The sequence below is a fragment of the Rhipicephalus microplus genome, unplaced genomic scaffold, assembly GCF_043290135.1.
Source record: "Rhipicephalus microplus isolate Deutch F79 unplaced genomic scaffold, USDA_Rmic scaffold_12, whole genome shotgun sequence".
Classification (NCBI taxonomy): Eukaryota; Metazoa; Arthropoda; class Arachnida; order Ixodida; family Ixodidae; genus Rhipicephalus; species Rhipicephalus microplus.
This window is the reverse complement of record NW_027464585.1, coordinates 34,897,026-34,920,000: the sequence shown is the minus strand read 5'-3', so window position 1 is coordinate 34,920,000 and position 22,975 is coordinate 34,897,026. Positions and strand designations below refer to the sequence as shown.

Below are 22,975 nucleotides of genomic sequence, written 5' to 3'. Positions count from 1 at the left end.
CCGAGCCCAACAGGAGGATAGAGATTTCGCATCCATTATTGCATCTGTCACTGACAAGGGAAATCACAGTACTTTTGCGATGCGCATTGCCGCTTTGTACCGGCGTCACTGGCGAGCGGACCGATCCGGAGAACGTTGCCTCCTCGTGCACCCAAAATCCCACATGTCAGAAATAATACGAGCCATTCACGTATCCCCAGAAGGCGGACACACCGGCCAACGAGCCACGCTCCAGAAACTACAAGAACGTTTTTTGTGGCCGAAGATGCAAAGTAGCGTCCGTTCTTATGTCACCAGTTGCAAAATATATCGGCACTTTAAGCGACTGCTTGGGTGTCAACCTGGATTACTAACACCAATCCAGATACCCGAAACAATTTTCCACACGAATGGCATTGATTACACAGGACCTCTACCCACCACCACTGCGGGAAGTCTTTATGTCATTGTAGCAGTACACTACATGCCAAAATACGTAGAAGTGGAGGCCGTGCCATCTCTTGCATCCACTTACCTAATCGACTTCCTCAAGCACTGATTTGGATGGAGACGTGGCTTACCAAAAAGTTAACATCTGATCAGGCTACAACGTTTCGTAGCGGGTAACTGAAAAACTACCTTTGCACGGCAGGCGTGCCGCACAACTTCGCATCCGCGTTTCATCCTCAAGCAAATGGCCTTACTGGGAGAACTAATCAGAGCATCCAGACACGACTCGCTCCATATACGAAGGCAGGGAAAAGAGGAGAAGCCGACTGGGACGTCCCCCTTCCGTCAGCCGCTTTTGCGATTATCAAGGCCCTGCATACCTCAACCGGGGAAACGTCCTACGGAAATGTTTATGAAAAAATACCACAGATGAAAGCGGTCCTCAGTCTGAATGCTCCCATTAGAGTTCCACGTGCCAACGATCGCGAGGCAGCCTGCCAGAAGATCCGAAATAAGGTGATCAAGAAAACCACCCAAGCACAAGAAAATCAAAAAGCGCCACTATGACAGACACCATAGGCCCGCTCATGCTTACAACATCGGTTACGAGGTCTGGGTGCAAAGAGGCACCAGCGGGCCCGGCAAGAAGCTACTCCCTAAGTTCGACGGGCCATTCATAATTACTTATCGTGTAGGAGAAAATACCTGGCGTGTGGGCACCTCAGATGCGAACTTCACTCTCGATAAACGCAAAAGAAACAACTTTGCCATGCATGTGTCGCACTTGAAAAAAGCAGTCGCACCGCTGCGGGTGCAATGAACTGTAATTTCTTTTTTTTATCAGTTCCGCAGTGTGGCCGAATGTAACGAAGAGCGGCGCGGCAGCTGTGGGCCATGGGCTGGACAGCGGGGAAGAATACGCAGAATAGAACAGCTTGCTCGACGAACGGGTGTTGTGTCCATCTCGCTCATTACAATAGATAGATAGATAGATAGATAGATAGATAGATAGATAGATAGATAGATAGATAGATAGATAGATAGATAGATAGATAGATAGATAGATAGATAGATAGATAGATAGATAGATAGATAGATAGATAGATAGATAGATAGATAGATAGATAGATAGATAGATAGATAGATAGATAGATAGATAGATAGATAGATAGATAGATAGATAGATAGATAGATAGATAGATAGATAGATAGATAGATAGATAGATAGATAGATAGATAGATAGATAGATAGATAGATAGATAGATAGATAGTGTAACGAAGAGCGGCGTGGCAGCTGTGGGCTATGGGCTGGACAGCGAAGAGAAGAGGCAGAATAGAACAGCTTGCCCGACGAACGAGTGTTGTGTCTGTCTCGCTCATTACAATGGCGCAGCCATACAACGAACCTGTGCGCGACGACCTACGTGAAGAAACCGTCCTATGGAGCGGACGCACTCTCCAGCGACCCGCTGCTCCTGCTCTCGTAACCATGGCATCCGACCTGGCCACTGCGGATACCGAAGCCAGTGCACTGCCTGCAGGCGTCCTTGCGAAACCACAAGGTGACTCCACTGACTTGGCTTCGCAAACCGCCTTCTTGCCCATGGACGCCGTACACGCTCCCTTGAACTTCGCCTAAGGTACCATCCCTGGAGCAACGTCCGTACCATCGCCAAAAGACAGGCGTAATTCCTCGCCTGTAGCCGCCAGCGAACTCTGCACGGTTCTGCAGGCCATCGCTAATTCGAGCCAGCGTCTTGCAGACGCCACCGTCACCTTCTCAGCAGCCTGTGCACGCACCACGTTGCCCCTTCGGTCCATGACTGAAATTCCTGACTTTACCGGCATTGATCAAGACCCAACCGGCTGGCTGGATGAAATCTATTCCTTGGCCCGTCGACATGCATGGACTGACGACCTGACGCTATCGCTAGCCGTAAGCTGACTGCGCGAGTCTGCCAGAGCCTGGCATCAATACAATGGCTGCAAGTACAAATCCTGGACTGACTGGACTCACAGCCTTCTCACAAATTCCATCCGCATACGACGACCATTTCATGCGCATGCGATCACGTCGGCAGGCTCCATTGGAAGACGTCCGTAAATACGTCTACGATAAGCTCGGGCTTCTCGACAAATGTGGCATTACACGGATCTCTCAAGCTGCCCGCCAGTATGTCGATGATGGCTTGGCTGACACTACCCATGATGCCATCTTATCTTGCCAGCCACCTGAAGCGTCACCCCAGGTTTTCACTCAAAAAGCAGCCGAACTTCAGCAGAACTCTCGTCATTGGCTTAGCTTGGACACATTACCGACTGTCCTTTCGACTTACGCCTCCACACGGCACGGAAGCTTCAAGTGTGGTCGCATTGGCCACAACGCCAAGGAGTGTAGTCAACCGTTCCAGACCCGAATCCACTACCAAGCTTGCCAAATTCCTCGGATGTGCATTCATGCTGAGGGAATAGGTGACCTATCTGCTCTGGTGGATACCGGTGCGGAACGAACGGTGCTACACCGACGTCATGCTCCAGACACTATCCGACTGTGGACGCAACCACCCCTCTGCGGACTTGGAGGAAGTGGTATGCCAGTCGGGATGCTCGACATTTCAGTCCGGACGGCAGCGGGCACTAAAGTTCTTCCAGCCATTCCCGTCTTTGAAGACCTCTCTGCCGAAATTATCTTTGGTGCTGACTTCTTGCTATCTGATGACGTTGAGCTCACCATACATTGCGGCCACGTCGAGCTCCGGCCTTCGACAGCTGGGACTACCGCCACAACCCTGCCACCACCGATAGGTGAGCCGTCCACTCCGCCTACTTTGTCTTTTATATTGGCTCGCCATCGGCCAGTATTCGCTACCAATACAGCAGAACCGCCAGGCACTAATTTGCTGCTCCATCGCATACCAACGGGAGATCATCCGCCAATATGCGTACCACTGCGACGATACGCTGAACGAGAACGGGAAGTGATCGCAGAACAGGTAGATTAAATGCTTGTCGCAGGCATTATTGGGCCGTCATCGAGTCCGTGGGCAACGCCAGTCGTCCTTGTTCGCAAGAAAAACAGAACACTACGCTTCTGCGTGGACTACAGGCAGCTCAATAAGTGTACAATGCCTGACTCCTACCCTTTACCCCGCATTGATGACGCTGTTGATACAATACGTCACTGCATGTTCTTTATCGTCGCTTCATTTACGCGCAGGGTACTGATAGATTCACGTCGCGGAGGAAGATAGATGTAAAATGGCCCTTCGCACACCTTTCGGTTTCTATGAATTCAACCGCATGCCGTTTGGACTAAGAACGGCTCCTAGCACATTTCAGCGTGCGATGAATTCAGTGCTTGGACCATTGAAAAACCAAGCCTGTGTGGTGTACTTAGACGACATCCTATTCGTTGGCAGGACGGACGAGGAACACCTTCACAATTCGGACGAAGTACTACACAGACTTTATGCAGCAGGGTTTCGTTTGAACCTAGAGAACTTCTGGTTTGGGGTGTCCAAGATTTCGTACCTGGGACATAATATATCTCCTGTCGGCATTCAGCCAGCCACTCCCGGAGCGAATAGCTGCCGTGTCGCTGTATCCCACACCAACCTGCTTGAGCAGGTGCAGTCATTTCTGGGTATGGCCTCGTATTTGCGAAGGTTTATTTCCCACTTCGCTTCGATCGCAGCTCCCTCAAGCGGTCTTCTTAAAAAGGACGCGCGGTTTGAATGGGGCGTCTCACAAGAAAATGCTTTTCGAGCTATAAAACAAGAGCTCACTTGTTTCCCCATACAAAGTCACTTCAATGAGAGCTGGTCCACCGTAGTGCACACTGATGCCAGCCAAGTCGGCCTAGGAGCTGTGTTAGTGCAGCGTGACCCTGATGGCGTGGAACACGTGGTCGCTTATGCCAGCCGAAAACTTTCAGACACCGAGTGCCACTATCACTGCAACAAGCTTGAATGTCTTGCAGTGGTAGGGAGCATCGATGATAACTTTGTACATTATCTTTTTGGGCGTAAATTCACTGTTGTGACTGATAATGCTGCTATAGCATGGATGTTCTCCAAGCAGCAACTTAAGCACAAATTTGCACGGTGGATAACCACGCTGCAAGAATACGATTTTGACGTGCGCCACCACGCCGGGGGGCTAAACGACGTCGCCGATGCACTCTCACAGAACCCCTTTGACTGCGCGCAACAAACCAGGCAAGCCCCCATTTTTTTCGCCCAGGTGGATATATCCCGAGCCCAACAGGAGGATAGAGATTTCGCATCCATTATTGCATCTGTCACTGACAAGGGAAATCACAGTACTTTTGCGATGCGCATTGCCGCTTTGTACCGGCGTCACTGGCGAGCGGACCGATCCGGAGAACGTTGCCTCGTCGTGCTCCCAAAATCCCACATGTCAGAAATAATACGAGCCATTCACGTATCCCCAGAAGGCGGACACACCGGCCAACGAGCCACGCTCCAGAAACTACAAGAACGTTTTTTGTGGCCGAAGATGCAAAGTAGCGTCCGTTCTTATGTCACCAGTTGCAAAATATATCAGCAGTTTAAGCGACTGCTTGGGTGTCAACCTGGATTACTAACACCAATCCAGATACCCGAAACAATTTTCCACACGAATGGCATTGATTACATAGGACCTCTACCCACCACCACTGCGGGAAGTCTTCATGTCATTGTAGCAGTACACTACATGTAAAAATACGTAGAAGTGGAGGCCGTGCCATCTCTTGCATCTACTTACCTAATCGACTTCCTCAAGCACTGATTTGGATGGAGACGTGGCTTACCAAAAAGTTAACATCTGATCAGGCTACAACGTTTCGTAGCGGGTAACTGAAAAACTACCTTTGCACGGAAGGCGTGCCGCACCACTTCGCATGCGCGTTTCATCCTCAAGCAAACGGCCTTACTGGGAGAACTAATCAGAGCATCCAGACACGACTCGCTCCATATACGAAGGCAGGGAAAAGAGGAGAGGCCGACTGGGACGTCCCCCTTCCGTCAGCCGCTTTTGCGATTATCAAGGCACTGCATACGTCAACCGGGGAAACGTCCTACGGAAATGTTTATGAAAAAATACCACAGCTGAAAGCGGTCCTCAGTCTGAATGCTCCCATTAGAGTTCCACGTGCCAACGATCGCGAGGCAGCCTGCCAGAAGATCCGAAATAAGGTGATCAAGAAAACCACCCGAGCACAAGAAAATCAAAAAGCGCCACTATGACAGACACCATAGGCCCGCTCATGCTTACAACATCGGTTACGAGGTCTGGGTGCAAAGAGGCACCAGCGGGCCCGGCAAGAAGCTACTCCCTAAGTTTGACGGGCCATTCATAATTACTTATCGTGTAGGAGAAAATACCTGGCGTGTGGGCACCTCAGATGCGAACTTCACTCTCGATAAACGCAAAAGAAACAACTTTGCCATGCATGTGTCGCACTTGAAAAAAGCAGTCGCACCGCTGCGGGTGCAATGAACTGTAATTTCTTTTTTTTATCAGTTCCGCAGTGTGGCCGAATGTAACGAAGAGCGGCGCGGCAGCTGTGGGCCATGGGCTGGACAGCGGGGAAGAATACGCAGAATAGAACAGCTTGCTCGACGAACGGGTGTTGTGTCCATCTCGCTCATTACAATAGATAGATAGATAGATAGATAGATAGATAGATAGATAGATAGATAGATAGATAGATAGTTAGATAGATAGATAGATAGATAGATAGATAGATAGAGAGATAGATAGATAGATAGATAGATAGATAGATAGATAGATAGATAGATAGATAGATAGATAGATAGATAGATAGATAGATAGATAGATAGATAGATAGATAGATAGATAGATAGATAGATAGATAGATAGATAGATAGATAGATAGATAGATAGATAGATAGATAGATAGATAGATAGATAGATAGATAGATAGATAGATAGATAGATAGATAGATAGATAGATAGATAGATAGATAGATAGATAGATAGACAGACAGACAGACAGACAGACAGACAGACAGACAGACAGACAGACAGACAGACAGACAGACAGACAGACAGACAGACAGACAGACAGACAGACAGATAGATAGATAGATAGATAGATAGATAGATAGATAGATAGATAGATAGATAGATAGATAGATAGATAGATAGATAGATAGATAGATAGATAGATAGATAGATAGATAGATAGATAGATAGTTGGGTTTAGCGTTCCATAACTACTGTATAATTATGACAGTCGCCGTACAGGAGGACTCCGAATATGTCGACCACCTGTGTTTCTTCAATAAGCACCCCAGTCTGAGTGCACCCCAACCGCACCCCAATCGAAAGTACCACCACCGCAGCCGGGATTCGATCCCACGGCCTGCGGATCGGCAGCCGAGTACCCTAGCCACGAGACCACCGTGACGGGGCTTGCAATAACGAAGTGTTGCGTTTAGCACTAAGATATTCTTCGCGCAAGAGTCTAGTTTTGTAGATGCTATAGACTTTAGATGTGTTGTGCTTCTTAAAAGTGTTTTTGGTATGAGCCAGACACGGTACACCAGTGACGACGCGTAATATTTTCTTCTGCATACGGAATGGTTCATTCAAGTTCAACTGAGTCGTCGTGCACCATACTAGATGCCAATAATGAATGTGACGAAACTAAACCTATATTGTTTAGCAGTTTTATAGGAACGTGTAAAGTGTATCTGTAATAACTTAAAACATCTGCTTTACGGCAGAGTTTTGGGAGTACCGAGCATACATGATGATCCCATTGCATACTATTTGTAATTTGTACTCCTAATACCTTCACAGAGTGCACAAGTTTTATATTTGTAGACCTATAGACTTAAGTTTGATATGAAGGAAAGCTTCAGCCTTTGGTATAAAAGACAAGCCATAGTATGCAAGTTTGAAGCAAGACTTCATTTTTCATGACGCTCCAGTTAACCTGTGTGCAAGGTGCTGGCATTCGCAGTGTGCATGAGGACTGGAGTCTTGTTTCGTTGCCTAGTAGGGTCGTAAATGGACGTAACGTGTCTTCTTTTGCGCCTTGGACACGTAACTTTGCACCTCCATTCTTTTGCACGATGTCCACGCAATGTACAGCAAAAACAACTACTGTCCCCTCTAAGTTTCTTGAACTTCTCGACTCAATTCGCTGTCGTAGCCGTCCGTACTGTGGTCGGCTGAACTGCAGGATAAACACTGCTTCCCCACCTCAGATCCCACAAGCGGCACGGCTGAAGTTGTTGGTGGAGATGCCTGTCCACTTTCCATTTTCTTCTTACGGTCTTTGTCATCCCCAGTCTCTCTTATTCAACTTCTTTCTCGACATTCGACTTCTAAGAGTAGAAAGGACAAAAGCTTCTCTAGCTCACCTTCGGTAGAGGCTGAAGATGAATGAGAGTAGGTATCGCCTGCTTCAGCCTCTACTGTCCAGCTTGCCAGGCATTGAGCGGTTGATGTTTCCCTGTTATAAGAGACCACAATATCGGATGGCAGCGCCTTAAGCAAAATATCTGTCATCATGGTTGAGTAGGTCACGGAACCGACACTGAGCCCATTCAGTCCACGTACGTGACATTGTACATGGTCGAGAACCTTTCTTAAGCAACGAACATCATCATCACTAATGGCATGCTCCTCAGCTGGGCTAGGTGATCCTGCACGATATGGCAGATGTCTCCAAAGCACCTTGATAGTAGGGCCGCAGCATCATCGTAACAGTCTCCTGTTGCTTGCAATGCGGCAATGAACGATGCCGCCGCACCACTCAGTAGGCTTCTAAGATAATGCAACTTCTCTCCTTTCGTAAGGCTGCTGTTGTAATGAACCGCTTCCTTGAACTGCTCCCGAAGCGCGCGCCACTGTCTCAGCTCTCTACTGAACGTCTGTAGTGGCAGAACGGGAAGCTTTACAGCGCTTCCTTGCGACGTTTCGCCGCCAGAACGGCTAGCCTGAGTTGTGTCTGAAGCTCTTGTTGAAGCTCGGCCTCGGCGCAGTGCCAGCTTTTGTGCTTTCAGTTGTCCAAGCATTCCTCTCGCTGCATCATCGTACTTGATGAACTTGTTGACCTCAACAGCAAATTCTTCATCGCGTATTGACAATTCTAGTTCCACGTTTAGCTTCAGTAGTTCTTCGTTGTTCACCTGAAAGCTGTCGATGACTGAGCACACCACACTGATGGCTGTTGTGTTCTAAAGCAGCCCTGTTTTTTCGAGCAGCCGTGTGCTCTGCTGCCGACGTGTCGTTCGTTTATATTTCAGTCGTTGCATCTTTAGCTTGAAATAGTTGTCGACGTCACTCACCTTTTGTTCGTTACTGTAGTCTGATTCGCAGTCTTTTGTTCTTCATATTGTAACGTACAAGAGCCACACTTTTAAAAAATCCAACACAACCCTGTCTTCATCGTTCTCTTTCCCGGCCTACCCCTCACGCGCCGGTCATACGTTTGACATGATCCACTGAATTCGCCACCCCCTCGCCCCTGGAGTCTGAGCCAGAATACGAAGAGGCATGACTACAGATATCACGCGGCACATAAAGTTTCGACTGGCTTACATGGACGGGAAAAACACGGTTTCTGCTTTTGGTACCCAGTTCGCGAATAACTTCCAGGCGAAACGTAATTGGGCCTAGAGCTTTCACTCTGCGAAATGGGCCGGCATACCTTGGAAAACACTTGTGGCAACGCTGTGGAACCCGCTGGCTGCGTCAAACTAGCCCTAGGTCTCTTCGTTTGAAAGGGGTGTGGTTCTCGTAGGAAGGTGAGCGGAATTGTGCCTGACAATGCACTATTGCCAGTTGTGCTCTGAAACGAGCCTTCCCAAGAAGCTACAAAGTACTGTTGTGCGTTGTTGTGTTCAAACCAAACAAGCTCTCTTGCGGAAGCCTGGGCGTCCTTCCATAGACAAGCTTGAATAGTGACTCCCGTGTGATATCCTGCTGTGACGTATTCAGGGCGAACACAGCTGCGGCGACGTATTCGTCCCAGCTGTTATGACTGGGACTCACATATGACAACAGTATGTCCTTTATGGTATGGTATGTACGTTTCGCCAGACTGCTTGTTTGTGGGCGCTGAGGAGTGGCCGCTGCACGCTGAATTCTATGGTCGTTCAGTAACTTTCTAAATTCGTGGGGCGTGAAGGCCGTGCCACGATCAGTGACGAGCAAGTTTGGTGTTCCGTGTTGAAAATTAACGCACTCGTTAATGAGCCTGAAGACGTGCAAAGTCGAAGAGTCAGGGACGGCTATGGCCCACCTCGTGAGATAGTCTGTGACAACAATGAAGAACTTGTTGCCGCGTGACGAACGTGGAAACGGTCCCATATGATCAAGTCCCAGAATCTCAAGAGGTGCTTCTGGAGGGGGAATGGGTTGCATGGGAACTGGTTGCGGATTTTTAGTAGCCTTCCGTTCTTGACAGACTGTGCACGGCATAACGTAGCGGGAAATGTCACCCTGCATGCACAGTTACCAAAACCTCTTTTTTATGCGTGCCAGCGCCATGTGCAGCCCTAGGCGACCGGCAGTCGGAGCGTCATGGCACATAAATATCACCGATTGTCGTATGGCTACCGGCACAACAGGCACGCATGACATCCCACTAATTTATAGAGATAAATTATTCCCTTTCGGACGACATACGATGCAGAAAGACTTTTACGACGACGCTTGGGAGTGCGTACTCTCCAAGATAGTTGTCGGGTTATATTGTCACGTGCTACAAAAGGTCTTCAACTAGGAAGAACTGAGCCGGCGGGGAGATGCACCGAAAAACTGTCAAGATGGCTGCTTCAATAATAAACAACTAGCCAGAGCACGCGCTGCCCCAGAACATCGTCTTCCATTCTCGCGGGCAGCCATGGCTTGCGCTCGCCGTAACTAGTGGCCAAGTGGCATTATTCTTCTCTGAGAAAAAAAAGGCATCACTCTGATGCTCGGAAAGTACAAAAGCAAAGTCGGGACGAACCAACAGAAAATGTGCACATACATAAAAACAGCGATATGGTTCATGCGCAGTCGCACTACCGCGGGAAGTACGGCTTCAGGCGCACCACGTGGACAATCTCCGAGGAGTGCCTTCGCCGTCGTGGCGAGAAGGCGCCGTTAGGGACTACCTCGTAGTTCACATCGCTCACGCGTCGCAAGACTTTGTATGGTCCGAAGTAGCGACTGAGCAGTTTTTCTGACAATCCCTGGCATCGGACTAGAGTCCACACCCAAACTTGATCGCCTGGATGGTATTCAACTTGTCGATGGCGAGCGTTGTAGCGGCATGCGTCTGTACTCTGCTGGTGCTTAATGTGTAGGCGTGCTAACTGGCGTGCTTCTTCAGCGTACTGGGTAAGCTGCACAGCATCAGGAGTGATCAAAGCATCGCAATTGTGTGGAAGCATCGCAATCAGCATGGTCTGGACCTCACGTCCATAGACAACACGGAAAGGCATGAATCGCGTAGTTTCCTAGACAGCACTATTGTACGCGAATGTGACGTATGGTAGCACCTGGTCCCAGGTCTTATGCTGGACTTCTACGTACATAGAAAACATGTCAGCGATGGTTTTGTTGAGTCGCTCTGTCAAGCCATTGCTCTGCGGATGATATGCTGTGGTCTTGCGATGGCTCGTGTAGCTGAGCCTGAATACGTCATGAATGAGCTGGGCCGTGAATGCTGTTCCTCTTTCCGTGATTACGCACGACGGGGCGCCATGTCGAAGAACGATCTGGTCCATAAAGAATTGGGCGACGTCGAAAACCGTAGCACGTTGTAGTGCCTTTGTTTCGGCGTACTTCGTCAAATAGTCGGTGGCTACTACGATCCACTTGTTGCCGGCAGATGATAGCGGAAAGGGCCCCAGTAAATTCATTCCTATTTGATGAAATGGCGCTCTGGGTGGTTTTATTGGTTAAAGAAGCCCCGCGGGCTTTAGTGGCGGCGATTTGCGGCGTTGACATTCCCGGCAGCTTTGCATATATCGCTTAACTGATGCAGAAAGCTTAGGCCAGTAGTATGCTTGTCGAACTCGAGCAAGAATTCGAGAGGAACCTAAGTGCTCAGATGCGAACTTCAGATGTGGGCTCATCGTGGCAGGCAAGAAGAATGTCGTCACGCATGTCAGTTGGCACAACTAGAAGATAGGTTCTCTCATTGCCGTTGGAGTTTTTCTTATACAGGACTCCATCTCGCAGACAGAACGACGACAGACTTCGAGAAATACATCAAGGTAGGGAGGAGTTGCGTCCTTCAAGGTTTTCGATAACTGCGCGAATTTCATCGTCCGCACGCTGTCGCGTAATCAGATCTGTTGTAGTAAGGGCCCCAAAGAAACCATCGTCATCCTCGGTGTCGTCGCCACAAGCTTCGACAGGTGCACGGGATAATGAATCAGCATCTTCGTGCTTGCGGCCCGATTTGTAAGCGATCGTGAAATCGTATTCCTGCAGACGAAGACTCCATCGTGCCAGTCGCCCACACGGGTCCCGTAGGTTGGCTGACCAGCACAACGCATGATGGTCGGAGTTAAGTTTTCCTTCTCGTTCGTTGATCTCCTTGGTATGGATTGAAGTCCCGTCAAGGAGATGATCGGCGTCGATGAAGCAGGGGGCAGGTTGGAGGTAATGAAACCTTGAAGGTATATTACAGCGAAATATTTACAGTCATATGTACATCTTGCCGAAGCACACTCATGATAACACAGACATCAACAGCGCCTTACTCTTCTACTTAACTTTTCTTAAGTTAGAGTCTAGAACACTGTTACTACATACAACGTACTTAGTCTCACTGTTCGACCACCAAGTGGTTACGGCCCAGACAAAAGTTGCATCGTACGGAGTCGTACTGATCTATCAGTTAAGTGGTTGCAGCCTCGACTGAAGAGAAACGGATTCCCTCCAGTCTTAAGCATCTTGCGGTAACAAAGAAAAAAGAAAGGGGGCCACTGCTGGTCCGCCTCAACATTCTCTCATCCAATCTGTTTCCACTCAGATTAAGTCACTCCCTACTGGGCTGACCTTACTCTCGACAGCAGCGCTTCTACAGTTTAAACAGGCGTTTTGGTACTCTTTCCCATCATGTCTCTCTCTCTCCATCTCCCACGCGCTCAGGAATTCTAACGCTCGGGAGATATCGGCATTGTAGACCCCGTACATTCATGCCCTTTCCCACACCCAGCGAGCCGAGACGAACCTCCAAAGTCGGTAATTGAATGATTGCGCGCGGAACGTTATTGCCCTCGCAGGTAGCAAGCGGCCTTTGACTTTCTCCGCTTTCCTTGTGCTCGGGTTGTGCATCGCTGCGAATTTGAGCTGATCGCCAGAACAGAGCGTGTCGCCTACTCCCACTGAGCTCGCGCCCGGCAGCGGAGGCAGGACGGGGTCGCTTAATCCCATTGTGCGTTTGCCCCCGGCAGCAGCGACTTGTCTCTAAACCACAAAAATTCCAAGCCGGATGGCAGAGCGGGTTCGTTTCACATTGTGTGTTTATCCCCGGCAGCGGAGGAGACGGACGTAGTTTGCATTCCAGGGGATAAGTGGTGTATAGTTACACGGGCATACCGAGAGAGAGTCGAGAAAGAAGCTTTGTATAACGTAGCTTCCCGCGCTGTCGTCCCATGCTCAAAGGAAGCAATTTGCAACCTTGCCGAGAGAGATCCGAGAAAGAAGCGTTGAATAACGTAGCTTCTGGTGCTGTCCCATCCGCACGATCAGCTTATGAGCGGCAAAACACAACACGTCCCCCCCAAAGAGTATACTAAGCTGTCTTACGCTCAGTGATACGAGAAAGCACTGCCGCGATTAAGTCACTGGATTTTCTAACCACACAACAGTTGTACACAAGCATCAAACACAATTGCAAGTCAACACTACAGGAGAATACACTAAACGAAAACAAATACACGCTAAACAATCAAGTACAGCGTTGCTGCTTCAAGCAGTGAGATCACTAGTGTCTGTTTCTTGAATTGTCAATCACACAGTCCACAATATACAGCAGCACGTGGGCAGGAACATTCACGTCCCCCCCCCCCCCCAGTTGGCATGGCACTGTTATTCTGATGGCTTCCATGAACTATTCTGAAGCCTAGATAACGCATCCGCATTACCGTTACATACTCCCTTCCGATGTTGTACCGACACATGATATCGCTGTAAAGCCAGCGCCCATCTTGTTAATTTCGCCCCGTGCGGAGTCGAAGTTGTAAGGTACGACAGCGGATTGTGGTCGGAAACGACGTTTACTATGGCACCGAAAAGCCAGTAGTCAAACTTCTTTAAGGCCCATATTATTGCGAACGCTTCCCTCTCAATTGTCGACCAACGCATCTGGGTCGGTGAGAAGCGGTGACTTGCAAAGGCGCTAGGCTTTTCTTCTCCCTCGGCTGACATTTGTGCCCAACATGCTCCCGCCGCCGTAGCTGATGCGTCTGTGAAAAGCCAGTAGAGCTGATATGGCTCAGGGGTGTTTAGCGCCACGGCCTCTCACAAAGATCGTTTGAGAGTCTCAAATGCCGCCTGAGCTTCCTCCGGCCAGGGTATCTTATTAGGTACCGCTTTCTTTGTTAACAGCGTGAGCGGGCACGTCCCCTCTGCATATCCTCGGACGTACTCTCGATAGTAGCCGCAAAGTCCTAACAGGCTGCGTAGTTCCTTTTTGGTGCGCTGTGGTACCAAGTTCTTAACTGCTGCTATCTTTTCTGGGTCTGGTGCGTGTGTCCCTGAACCGACAATATGCCCCAGGTAATGTATGTGGGATTGCGCAATCTGACACTTCTCCGGGCTGGCTTTCAGTCCCGCCTTCTCTAAGACCTTAAAAATAATGTCGAGATGCCTTAAGTGCTCCTCCCAAGTGCTAGAAAAAATAGCAATGTCATCGAGGTATGCCGTGGCATACACTTGATGTGGCGACAAGAGTTTGTTCACCATTCTTTGAAAGGTTGCCGCGGAATTTTTCAGCTCGAAAGGCATTACTTTCCATGCGTACTCACCTTCATGCGTTACAAATGCGGTGAATTTCTTACTTTTCTTCCAACGGTACCTGCCAGTACCCGCGCCTAAGGTCCACTACCGTAATGAACTGCGCTCTGCCTACTCGGAAAATCAATTCCTGGGGATTCATCATCGGGAACGCATCCGCTTTGGTGACGGCATTTAGCGCTCTGTAGTCCACACACATGCGGATAGTCCCATCTTTTTTCCGACGCATACTACCGGGTGTGCAAACTCACTCTCCGTGGGGTAGATCAACTTTCAAGTCAAAAGTTCGTCAACTTGCCGGCTGACTTCTTTCTTTAATAGTTCCGGCACCCGATACGGAAACGCCTTTTTTGGCTGGTGACCCGGTTCTATTTCTATTTTATGTTCATCTACCTTTGCTATACCCGGAGTGCCGTCAAAGAGGGTGCAATGTCTTTGGAACACCGCCTGTATTTCCTCCTGCGCATCAGCATCAAGGTGAGCAACCTTCTCGCTCGTTACCACTAGCTCTTCCCGCTTCGCAGTGGTTGGCTGTGGGGCATATTCCACCTCCCCAAAATCATGGTCCTCATCGAAGACGACCCCAATATGACTGACTCTTGCATAGTAAGGTCGAATGTTGTTGGCGTGGACACTTTTCAACTTTCCCTCAGATGTTTCTACGCGGTAAGAATGTTCGCGCTCACGTCCAACCACTGTGAATGGGCCTAGCCATTTAGGTGACATTTTACCACTCCGATCATTGTCGAAAACCACAACTTGGTCGCCAACATTAAAAACTTTGAGCCTGCTGCTGCGATTATAAGCACTGGCGTAACTCTCCTGATGAGTTGCACTAGTTAGCTCAGCTATATTAGCGGCCGTCTCGAGCTGCTCCTTAAGTTGTTGTAAATACTTAGCGGGGTTTTCTCTCAATGTTGCGGGCACCGGCATTTCTCCCGTCCAAGTCTTCTGCAGTATTAGAAGCGGTACCGTGGGATTCCTTCCGTACAGTAGACGAAACGGAGCTATTCCGGTTACCTCATGGGGACTTCCCGATAAGCCCAAAAAACCATTGGGATCAATTTGTCCCAATTCTTGGAGTCTCTTTGAATGACATGATACAACATGTTTTTGAGTACTCGGTTCCACCTTTCTACAACTCCATTACTCTCTGGGTGTTCTGGGGTTGAAAATCTTGGCATGCAACCTAATTTCTCCAGCATCGTTTGCGTGAGCTGCGATTTGAAACTAGTGCCCTGATCGCAGCAGATCATTTCCAGAATGCCTGTGCGACTGAATATCTCAATCAGTGGATCACAAGTCGCCTTAGCTGTTAAAGAGCGCAGTGCGATCACCTCTGGCCACCTCGTGCAAAGATCCACTAAGCACAGCGCGTACTTATGCCCTCTCGCTGACGGCGTGTCTAGGGGTCCGAGCACATCTACATTGACAACTTGGAAAGGGTGCTCGGGTCCAGTGAGCGGAGTTATAGGCACTTTATCCGTGCGACGCTTGTCTGAACGAATTTGACATTCATGGCACGAACGACAATGCTCTAATATCTCCTTCGCCATACCCGGCCAAAAAAAATTATACCTAATGCGAGCTCTTGTTTTCTTTGACCCTAGGTGCCCCCCGCATAGCGGCTCGTGTGCTAAGTGCATCACCTCAGTGCGCTTATCTTTGGGGACAACTAGCTGACTCACTCGAGTGCCTGCTATTGAGTCGCAGTGGTATAATAGTCCGTCTGAAATGAACATGCCGGATTTCCCACTACGCGCATCTTCCCAACATTTCTTTAGCGTAGTGTCGCCCAACTGCACATTGCGGAACTCTACTCTTTGGCCTAATGACGCCTCCCTTTCTTCATCAGTTTGCGCCTCTTCCCCGTAATCATCTTTTTCCTCCAAGGTAAGATTGCAGGCAACTACCTTTTGTCTCTCTACTGCTTGTTCCGCCTCGTGAGCAGGCTCGGCCGGCGCTCGACAGGATGCCAGAGAGCTGCTGGCCTTCAACAAAAGTTTCCAATCGTCCTTGGCCAACAAACAATTTGTGCCCTCGACAAGCTCATCAGTTAACGCGCAGAGTAGGTCGACGTTCTGAGGCTCCGTAACCTCTCGCGGGCTATTTAATTTGACCGGTAACGTAGCTAGCCTTGCCTCGATAGTTTTACCGAAAGCGGACACCAATCTTACCGTGCCAGACGGCTCTACAACACTTCGCGGAAGCAGACTCTCCCGGAAGACGGTTATCTCACTCCCCGTATCCAAAATCGCATCTGCGGATATGCCTGCACATGATACAGGAATTAACTGCAGTTTATCTGTGCCTTCACCCTCGTGTTTCAGAGACTTCACCTTTGCGCTAAAGTACTCCAGTAGGTATTTCAGTATCCGTCTCGTGGGATAACGTTACCTTTTGAACCTTCCGCTTTGGCTCGGTAGCCTTCTTGGGGTTGTTCTCCTTATCACTAGCCTTCGGGCACTCTTTAGCGAAATGGCCTGAGCCGTGGCATAGGTGGCATTTCAGAGCCCCTTTCTCAACTCGTGTCGCCGGCTTCTGCCCCATTTCTACAGTTGGTTGCTTTGAAGCACGCCCTTTCCCTTTCTCTTGTTCGAACGTTTGGAGCACTTTCGTGATGTCAGTTGGCCTAAGCCATCTCTCGCCTTCCCTTAATCTCACATACTCAAGACCCTCCGTACTAAGGCCCGATTTTACGCGGTCAGCAACCATGAGTTCTGCCATCACTTCTACCGTGTCGGCTTCTCTCACTTGGAGGTAGTATGAGAAATAAGTTTTCACGCGGGACGCGAACTGTGCCCACGTCTCTTCCTTACGCTTTACGGCTCTTTCAAACCTCAGCAGGTACTCTGCAGGAGAAAGCTTCAATTCCGTCAGCACTGCTGCTTTAACTGACTCATAGTCTGCACTCTCTTCAGGGTTGAGGTTACGCAGTAGGTAACGGACTCGCTCAGTTAGCGCTGGCATAACCAAATGCACGCGGCTCTCGTGCGGTACCTGGTAAGTAGCAAAAAGTTTTTCTACTTCCTCAAACCATAATGGGACATCCGCGTCACTCGGCAGGCGGAACCCTTTTAGCACTTTTGCACATTGCTGAACAGAATCGAAACCCCGGCGCCTCTGATCACCCGTCTCCGACCCAGAGTTGGACAACGTGCCATTGAGACGTTCCGCGTTCATTCTAGCCTGCAATAGCTTTTCGTACTGAAACTGAAGACTGAGCTTTTGAATTCCAAGCTCGAGCGTTCTCGCTTCGCTTGATTTCGGCAAAACCTGAGATGCCTGCTGCATCGATTCTTGCCTCTGAGTAGGCACTGTCGCCTCATTTGACTGATCATAATTTTGAATACCATCATTGTATGGTTCTCGACTCCGATTCACATCTGCCGCACTCGTACCCTCATCTTCATTAGACTCCATTGTTTTAGCGCCCCCGCGTGTTTTCACCATGTGCTCTACACATAAACTGCCATGCCAACTAGAGAAGCACGCAAGAAATCCTGCTCACCCTTTGCTGTATGCACTGTCGTTCCCGGATCTCCTCCACGGTGCCGGAGTTGGCTGCTGTGGGAGCGTCTCGACTTTGCCGCTGGTGGCTGTTGGATGCCTTGCCCCTCGGTCCTCTCAGCGCTGGTCCAGTGTATGGTGCTGCAGAGCTCGCCGATCCCTGTCGACTGCGCCAGTTAAGTTTTCCTTCTCGTTCGTTGATCTCCTTGATATGGATTGAAGTCCCGTCAAGGAGATGATCGGCGTCGATGAAGCAGGAAGCAGGTTGGAGGTAATGAAAACTTGAAGGTATATTACAGCAAAATATTTACAGTCATATGTACATCTTGCCGAAGCACACTCATGATAACACAGACATCAACAGCGTCTTACTCTTCTACTTAACTTTTCTTAAGTTACAGTCTAGACCACTGTTACTACATACAACGTACTTAGTGTCACTGTTCGACCACCAAGTGGTTACGGCCCAGACAAAAGTTGCATCGTACGGAGTCGTACTGATCTATCAGTTAGGTGATTGCAGCCTCGACTGAAGAGAAACGGATTCCCTCCAGTCTTAAGCATCTTGCGGCAACAAAGAAAAAAGGGAGGGGGCCACTGCTGGTCCGCCTCAACATTCTCTCATCCAATCTGTTTCCACTCAGATTAAGTTACTCCCTACTGGGCTGACCTCTCGACAGCAGCGCTTCTACAGTTTAAACAGGCGTTTTGGTACTCTTTCTCATCATGTCTCTCTCTCTCCAACTCCCACGCGCTCAGGAATTCTAACGCTCGGGAGATATCGGCATTGTAGACCCCGTACATTCATGCCCTTTCCCACACCCAGCGAGCCGAGACGAACCTCCAAAGTCGGTAATTGAATGATTGCGCGCGGAACGTTATTGCCCCCGCAGGTAGCAAGCGACCTTTGACTTTCTCCGCTTTCCTTGTGCTCAGGTTGTGCATCGCGGTGAATTTGAGCTGATCGCCAGAACAGAGCGTGTCGCCTACTCCCACTGAGCTCGCGCCCGGCAGCGGAGGCAGAACGGGGTCGCTTAATCCCATTGTGCGTTTGCCCCCGGCAGCAGCGACTTGTCTCTAAACCACAAACATTCCAAGCCGGTTGGCAGAGCGCGTTCATTTCGCATTGTGTGTTTGTCCTCGGCAGCGGAGGAGAGGGACGTAGTTTGCATTCCAGGGGATAAGTGGTGTATAGTTACACGGGCATACCGAGAGAGAGTCGAGAAAGAAGCTTTGTATAACGTAGCTTCCCGCGCTGTCGTCCCATGCTCAAAGCAAGCAATTTGCGACCTTGCCGAGAGAGATCCGAGAAAGAAGCTTTGAATAACGTAGCTTCTGGTGCTGTCCCATCCGCACGATCAACTTATGAGCGGCAAAACATAACAGTCGGTCAATACCTTGAAGTGGCCTCCGTAAAGGTAAGGCCTGTCGGAGCTAACACGGGAAAGATCCAGCCTTGACAGCGTTCAGTTTTCGAACTGATTTTTTTTATTATCGCGCTGCACCCGCCGCGCGGCCCAAATGCCAGCTTCTTCTTCCTTGACGAGCGGCGCATTGAGGCGCTACAGGCCCCCCCCCCCCCCCCCGTAGAGCGAGAGCCGTAGGAATCACCAGAGGAGTCGCCCAGTGGACATGCTTGGCTGTTGGTATCCAGACTTTAGCTTGAAACCCCGCGGCCACGTGAGCGGCGATATACGCTGGTTTCAGTCGATCAGCAGCCACGACGTCTTCACGGCCATTGATGTCCAGCGTGAACGTCTTAGGTGTACGATAAAGCACGCGGAATGGGCCATCATAGGCTGGTGTTAGTGGTGGCCGTATTTGGTCACGCCGAACGAAGACGTGACTGCAGTCATGCAGATCCTGACTAACGAAGACAGACTGGGGGTGTCGGTCGGCAGGAATCACAGGAGCAAGGTCCTGAAACGTGGTGCGCGGCTCTCGAATGCACGTGGAGGCATCGTGAGTGGAAGGTGGCGATGATGGCTCGAAGAATTCTCCTGGAAGACGCAGGGAAACGCCATAGACTAGTTCGGCTGATGAGCAGCCGAGATCCACTTTCAATGCTGATCGGATGCCGAGAAGTACGAAGGGGAGGTGGTCCAGCCAACGTTCCCTTGACTGGTGAGCAGTGAGGGCAGCTTTCAGTTGTCGATGAAGCCGTTCGACCAAGTCATTGGCGGAAGAATGGTAGGCAGTTGTGTGTATGTGTCGAATGCCCAGGATATTGGCAAGTGCGGTGAAAAGGGTCGATTGAAACTGACGACTGCGATCAGTGGTGACGACAGAAGGGCATCCAAAGTGTGACACCCAGCCGTTTGTGAAAGCCTTGGCAACTGTTGGGGCTGTAATGTCGGAAATGGGAAACGCTTCCAGCCATCTGGTGAAGCGATCCACACATGGTGGGCACGGCGGACCAGCTGCGGGCATGTGGCCTCACAAGCCATTTCTCTGCTTAATGCAGGTGCTCGTTTTTGGTTTGACCGGAGCGACGTATTATCCAAACTTCTGTTCTACCGGATCTACAAGCTGTCAAAACGTGCCTGTTCCTTCCACGTGGTTTCTTAACACGGGATCACCGACGGAAGCTTATCAAGGAACCTTTCTTCTCATGCCAGCCTTGGTCACACCCACGTCAACCCCAGCGCCACCTGCACGTCATGTGACATCGGTCGACAACTCTATAAAAGGACGACTGAAACTGCACACCTTCAGTGGGCACGGCGGACCAGCTGCGGGCATGTGGCCTCACAAGCCATTTCTCTGCTTAATGCAGGTGCTCGTTTTTGGTTTGACCGGAGCGACGTATTATCCAAACTTCTGTTCTACCGGATCTACAAGCTGTCAAAACGTGCCTGTTCCTTCCACGTGGTTTCTTAACACGGGATCACCGACGGAAGCTTATCAAGGAACCTTTCTTCTCATGCCAGCCTTGGTCACACCCACGTCAACCCCAGCGCCACCTGCACGTCATGTGACATCGGTCGACAACTCTATAAAAGGACGACTGAAACTGCACACCTTCAGTGGGCACGGCGGACCAGCTGCGGGCATGTGGCCTCACAAGCCATTTCTCTGCTTAATGCAGGTTAGTTATTACTCTGCTTCGTTCAAGAGCGATTACCGCTGCCTTTTGGTCTTGCCGTGCCCACGGCGTTGTGCTAGTATCGCTTACGAAATGTACTGTGCATGCTTGCTTCTATTGTGCGGTGATGTTGAGACAAATCCAGGTCCCGACATAGAAAAAATGCTGCAAGAACTACTGGTAGGACAAACCAAATTGGTTAAAGATGTGGCAGCTCTTAGAACACAGCAAAATAACATGGAAAAGATTTTCGCTGATTGGGGCCGTCGGTTCACTGAATTAGAAAAACGTGCTGCTCGTGTAGATGATCTTGAACGGACCGTAAAATCTCTAGAATCCAAAATTGTGGACTTAGAAGACAGGAGTAGGCGTTCTAATCTGTTGATCTTCGGTCTTCAAGAGGAAGCCGGTGAAAGGGAAACTGAGCTTAAGCAAAAAGTTGTTACCGATATATTTTCCGAGAAATTAAATGTAAATTGTAGTTCGATTGAAAGAATCCATCGTCTAGGGAAGCCGGGTAAACAAAGACCAGTTATCATTTTTTTTCAAAACTTTAATGAAAAACGTGATGTTCTAAAAAACGCCTACAAGCTAAAAGGGCAAGCTTTTCCGTACAAAACGATTACTCGCGTGAAACACTCAGAAAACGTAAATTGCTATGGGACAGTGCGAAAGCAGAAAAAAAAGATGGCAAGAAAGTCGCTTTGATAGACGAGAAACTGCGAGTCGATAACGATTACTTTATATGGAGCGATCCCACCAATAGCAGGGTTAAAATTCATAACTATCGTAGCACTTCAAAAAAGGACTGACTTCCTCCACCTCGTGATTTCCGAATTTTGAACATTAATGCACGAAGTGTTCTTAATAAAACTGATAAGCTTGAAGCGGTTATTCTTGGGCATAACCCACATGTGGTCGTCATCACGGAAACTTGGTTGCATGACGAAATAGATGATACGGACGTTTTTCCCTCTGATTACCGTGCTTTCCGTCGCGATAGGCATACAAGGGGTGGTGGTGTTGCTGTCTTGGTGAGGCAAGATATCACCGCAGTTCTCCTACGTCAGACAGCTAATCTTGAAACGCTTTCTTTAAAAATTTTATGCCGTAATACATCTTTTCTATTATTTGCTGTTTATCGAGCCCCTGATTCCCCTCCGCTATTTCTTCAAGATCTGCATGAACACATGGCATCTTTTGTACACAATAAAATTTTTTTAATAGGTGATTTCAATCTACCGGGCATTGACTGGATTCGCGGTACATATAGCGCTGATGTGAGCGTAAACAATGAACATTTGCGTGACATTATTTTGATGCATAACTTACAGCAAGTGGTTACTGAGCCCACACGAATTAGCTCTGCTTCTGCTTCAATACTTGACCTCATATTTATTAGCCAGACTTTTCAAGAGTTTTCTGTTTCTGTTGAACAAGGCATTTCTGATCACGAACTTGTGGCTTTTTCCTGTACCATCGATCTTCCCAAGTCTACTAGTTGTAAAACTGTTTCTGTAAAGGATTATTCACGTGCCAATGATGAGAGCGTACTAGATTACCTTGATGATAGTCTGAGTGCTTTTGGGGGGCATGACGCTGCTAAACTTTGGGACGAATTTAAGAATATTTGTATACACTGTATCGACAACTTTATTCCAAGCAGAACTAAAAAAACATCCAAACCTACTCCCTGGATGACGCGTGAGATAGTGCATGCGAAGAGAAAAGTCAAACGTCTGAGACGACGGGGTATTTCTCGTGACGAAATCGTACCATGCCAAGCTAAATTAAACGAGGCTGTTAGGGCAGCTAAACTTCCTTATTTTCAATTTACCCTGCCTAACTTCATCCGAACTGCTCCCAGCAAGTTTTGGAGCTTTCTCAGCAACAAAAGTAAACCAGTTGACCATATTATGCACGAGGGCAATCCTGTCGTCGCTAAACAA

At 49.0% G+C, this 22,975-nt stretch overlaps 1 protein-coding gene across 1 annotated transcript in view; it reads right to left on the bottom strand.

The window, feature by feature from the left end:
* The window catches only part of LOC142783779 (uncharacterized), a 59,980-nt gene extending 42,126 nt beyond the window's left edge, over nucleotides 1-17,854 (bottom strand). Inside the window, exons 1-3 of the mRNA XM_075882348.1 lie at nucleotides 16,829-17,854; nucleotides 16,345-16,785; nucleotides 9,714-9,913 (exon numbers count right to left, since the gene is read on the bottom strand). Of these exons, the coding sequence (XP_075738463.1) occupies nucleotides 9,714-9,913; nucleotides 16,345-16,785; nucleotides 16,829-17,854 (1,667 nt within the window). The remainder of the gene's footprint in view (nucleotides 1-9,713; nucleotides 9,914-16,344; nucleotides 16,786-16,828) is intronic.
* Nucleotides 17,855-22,975: the final 5,121 nt, after the last annotated feature.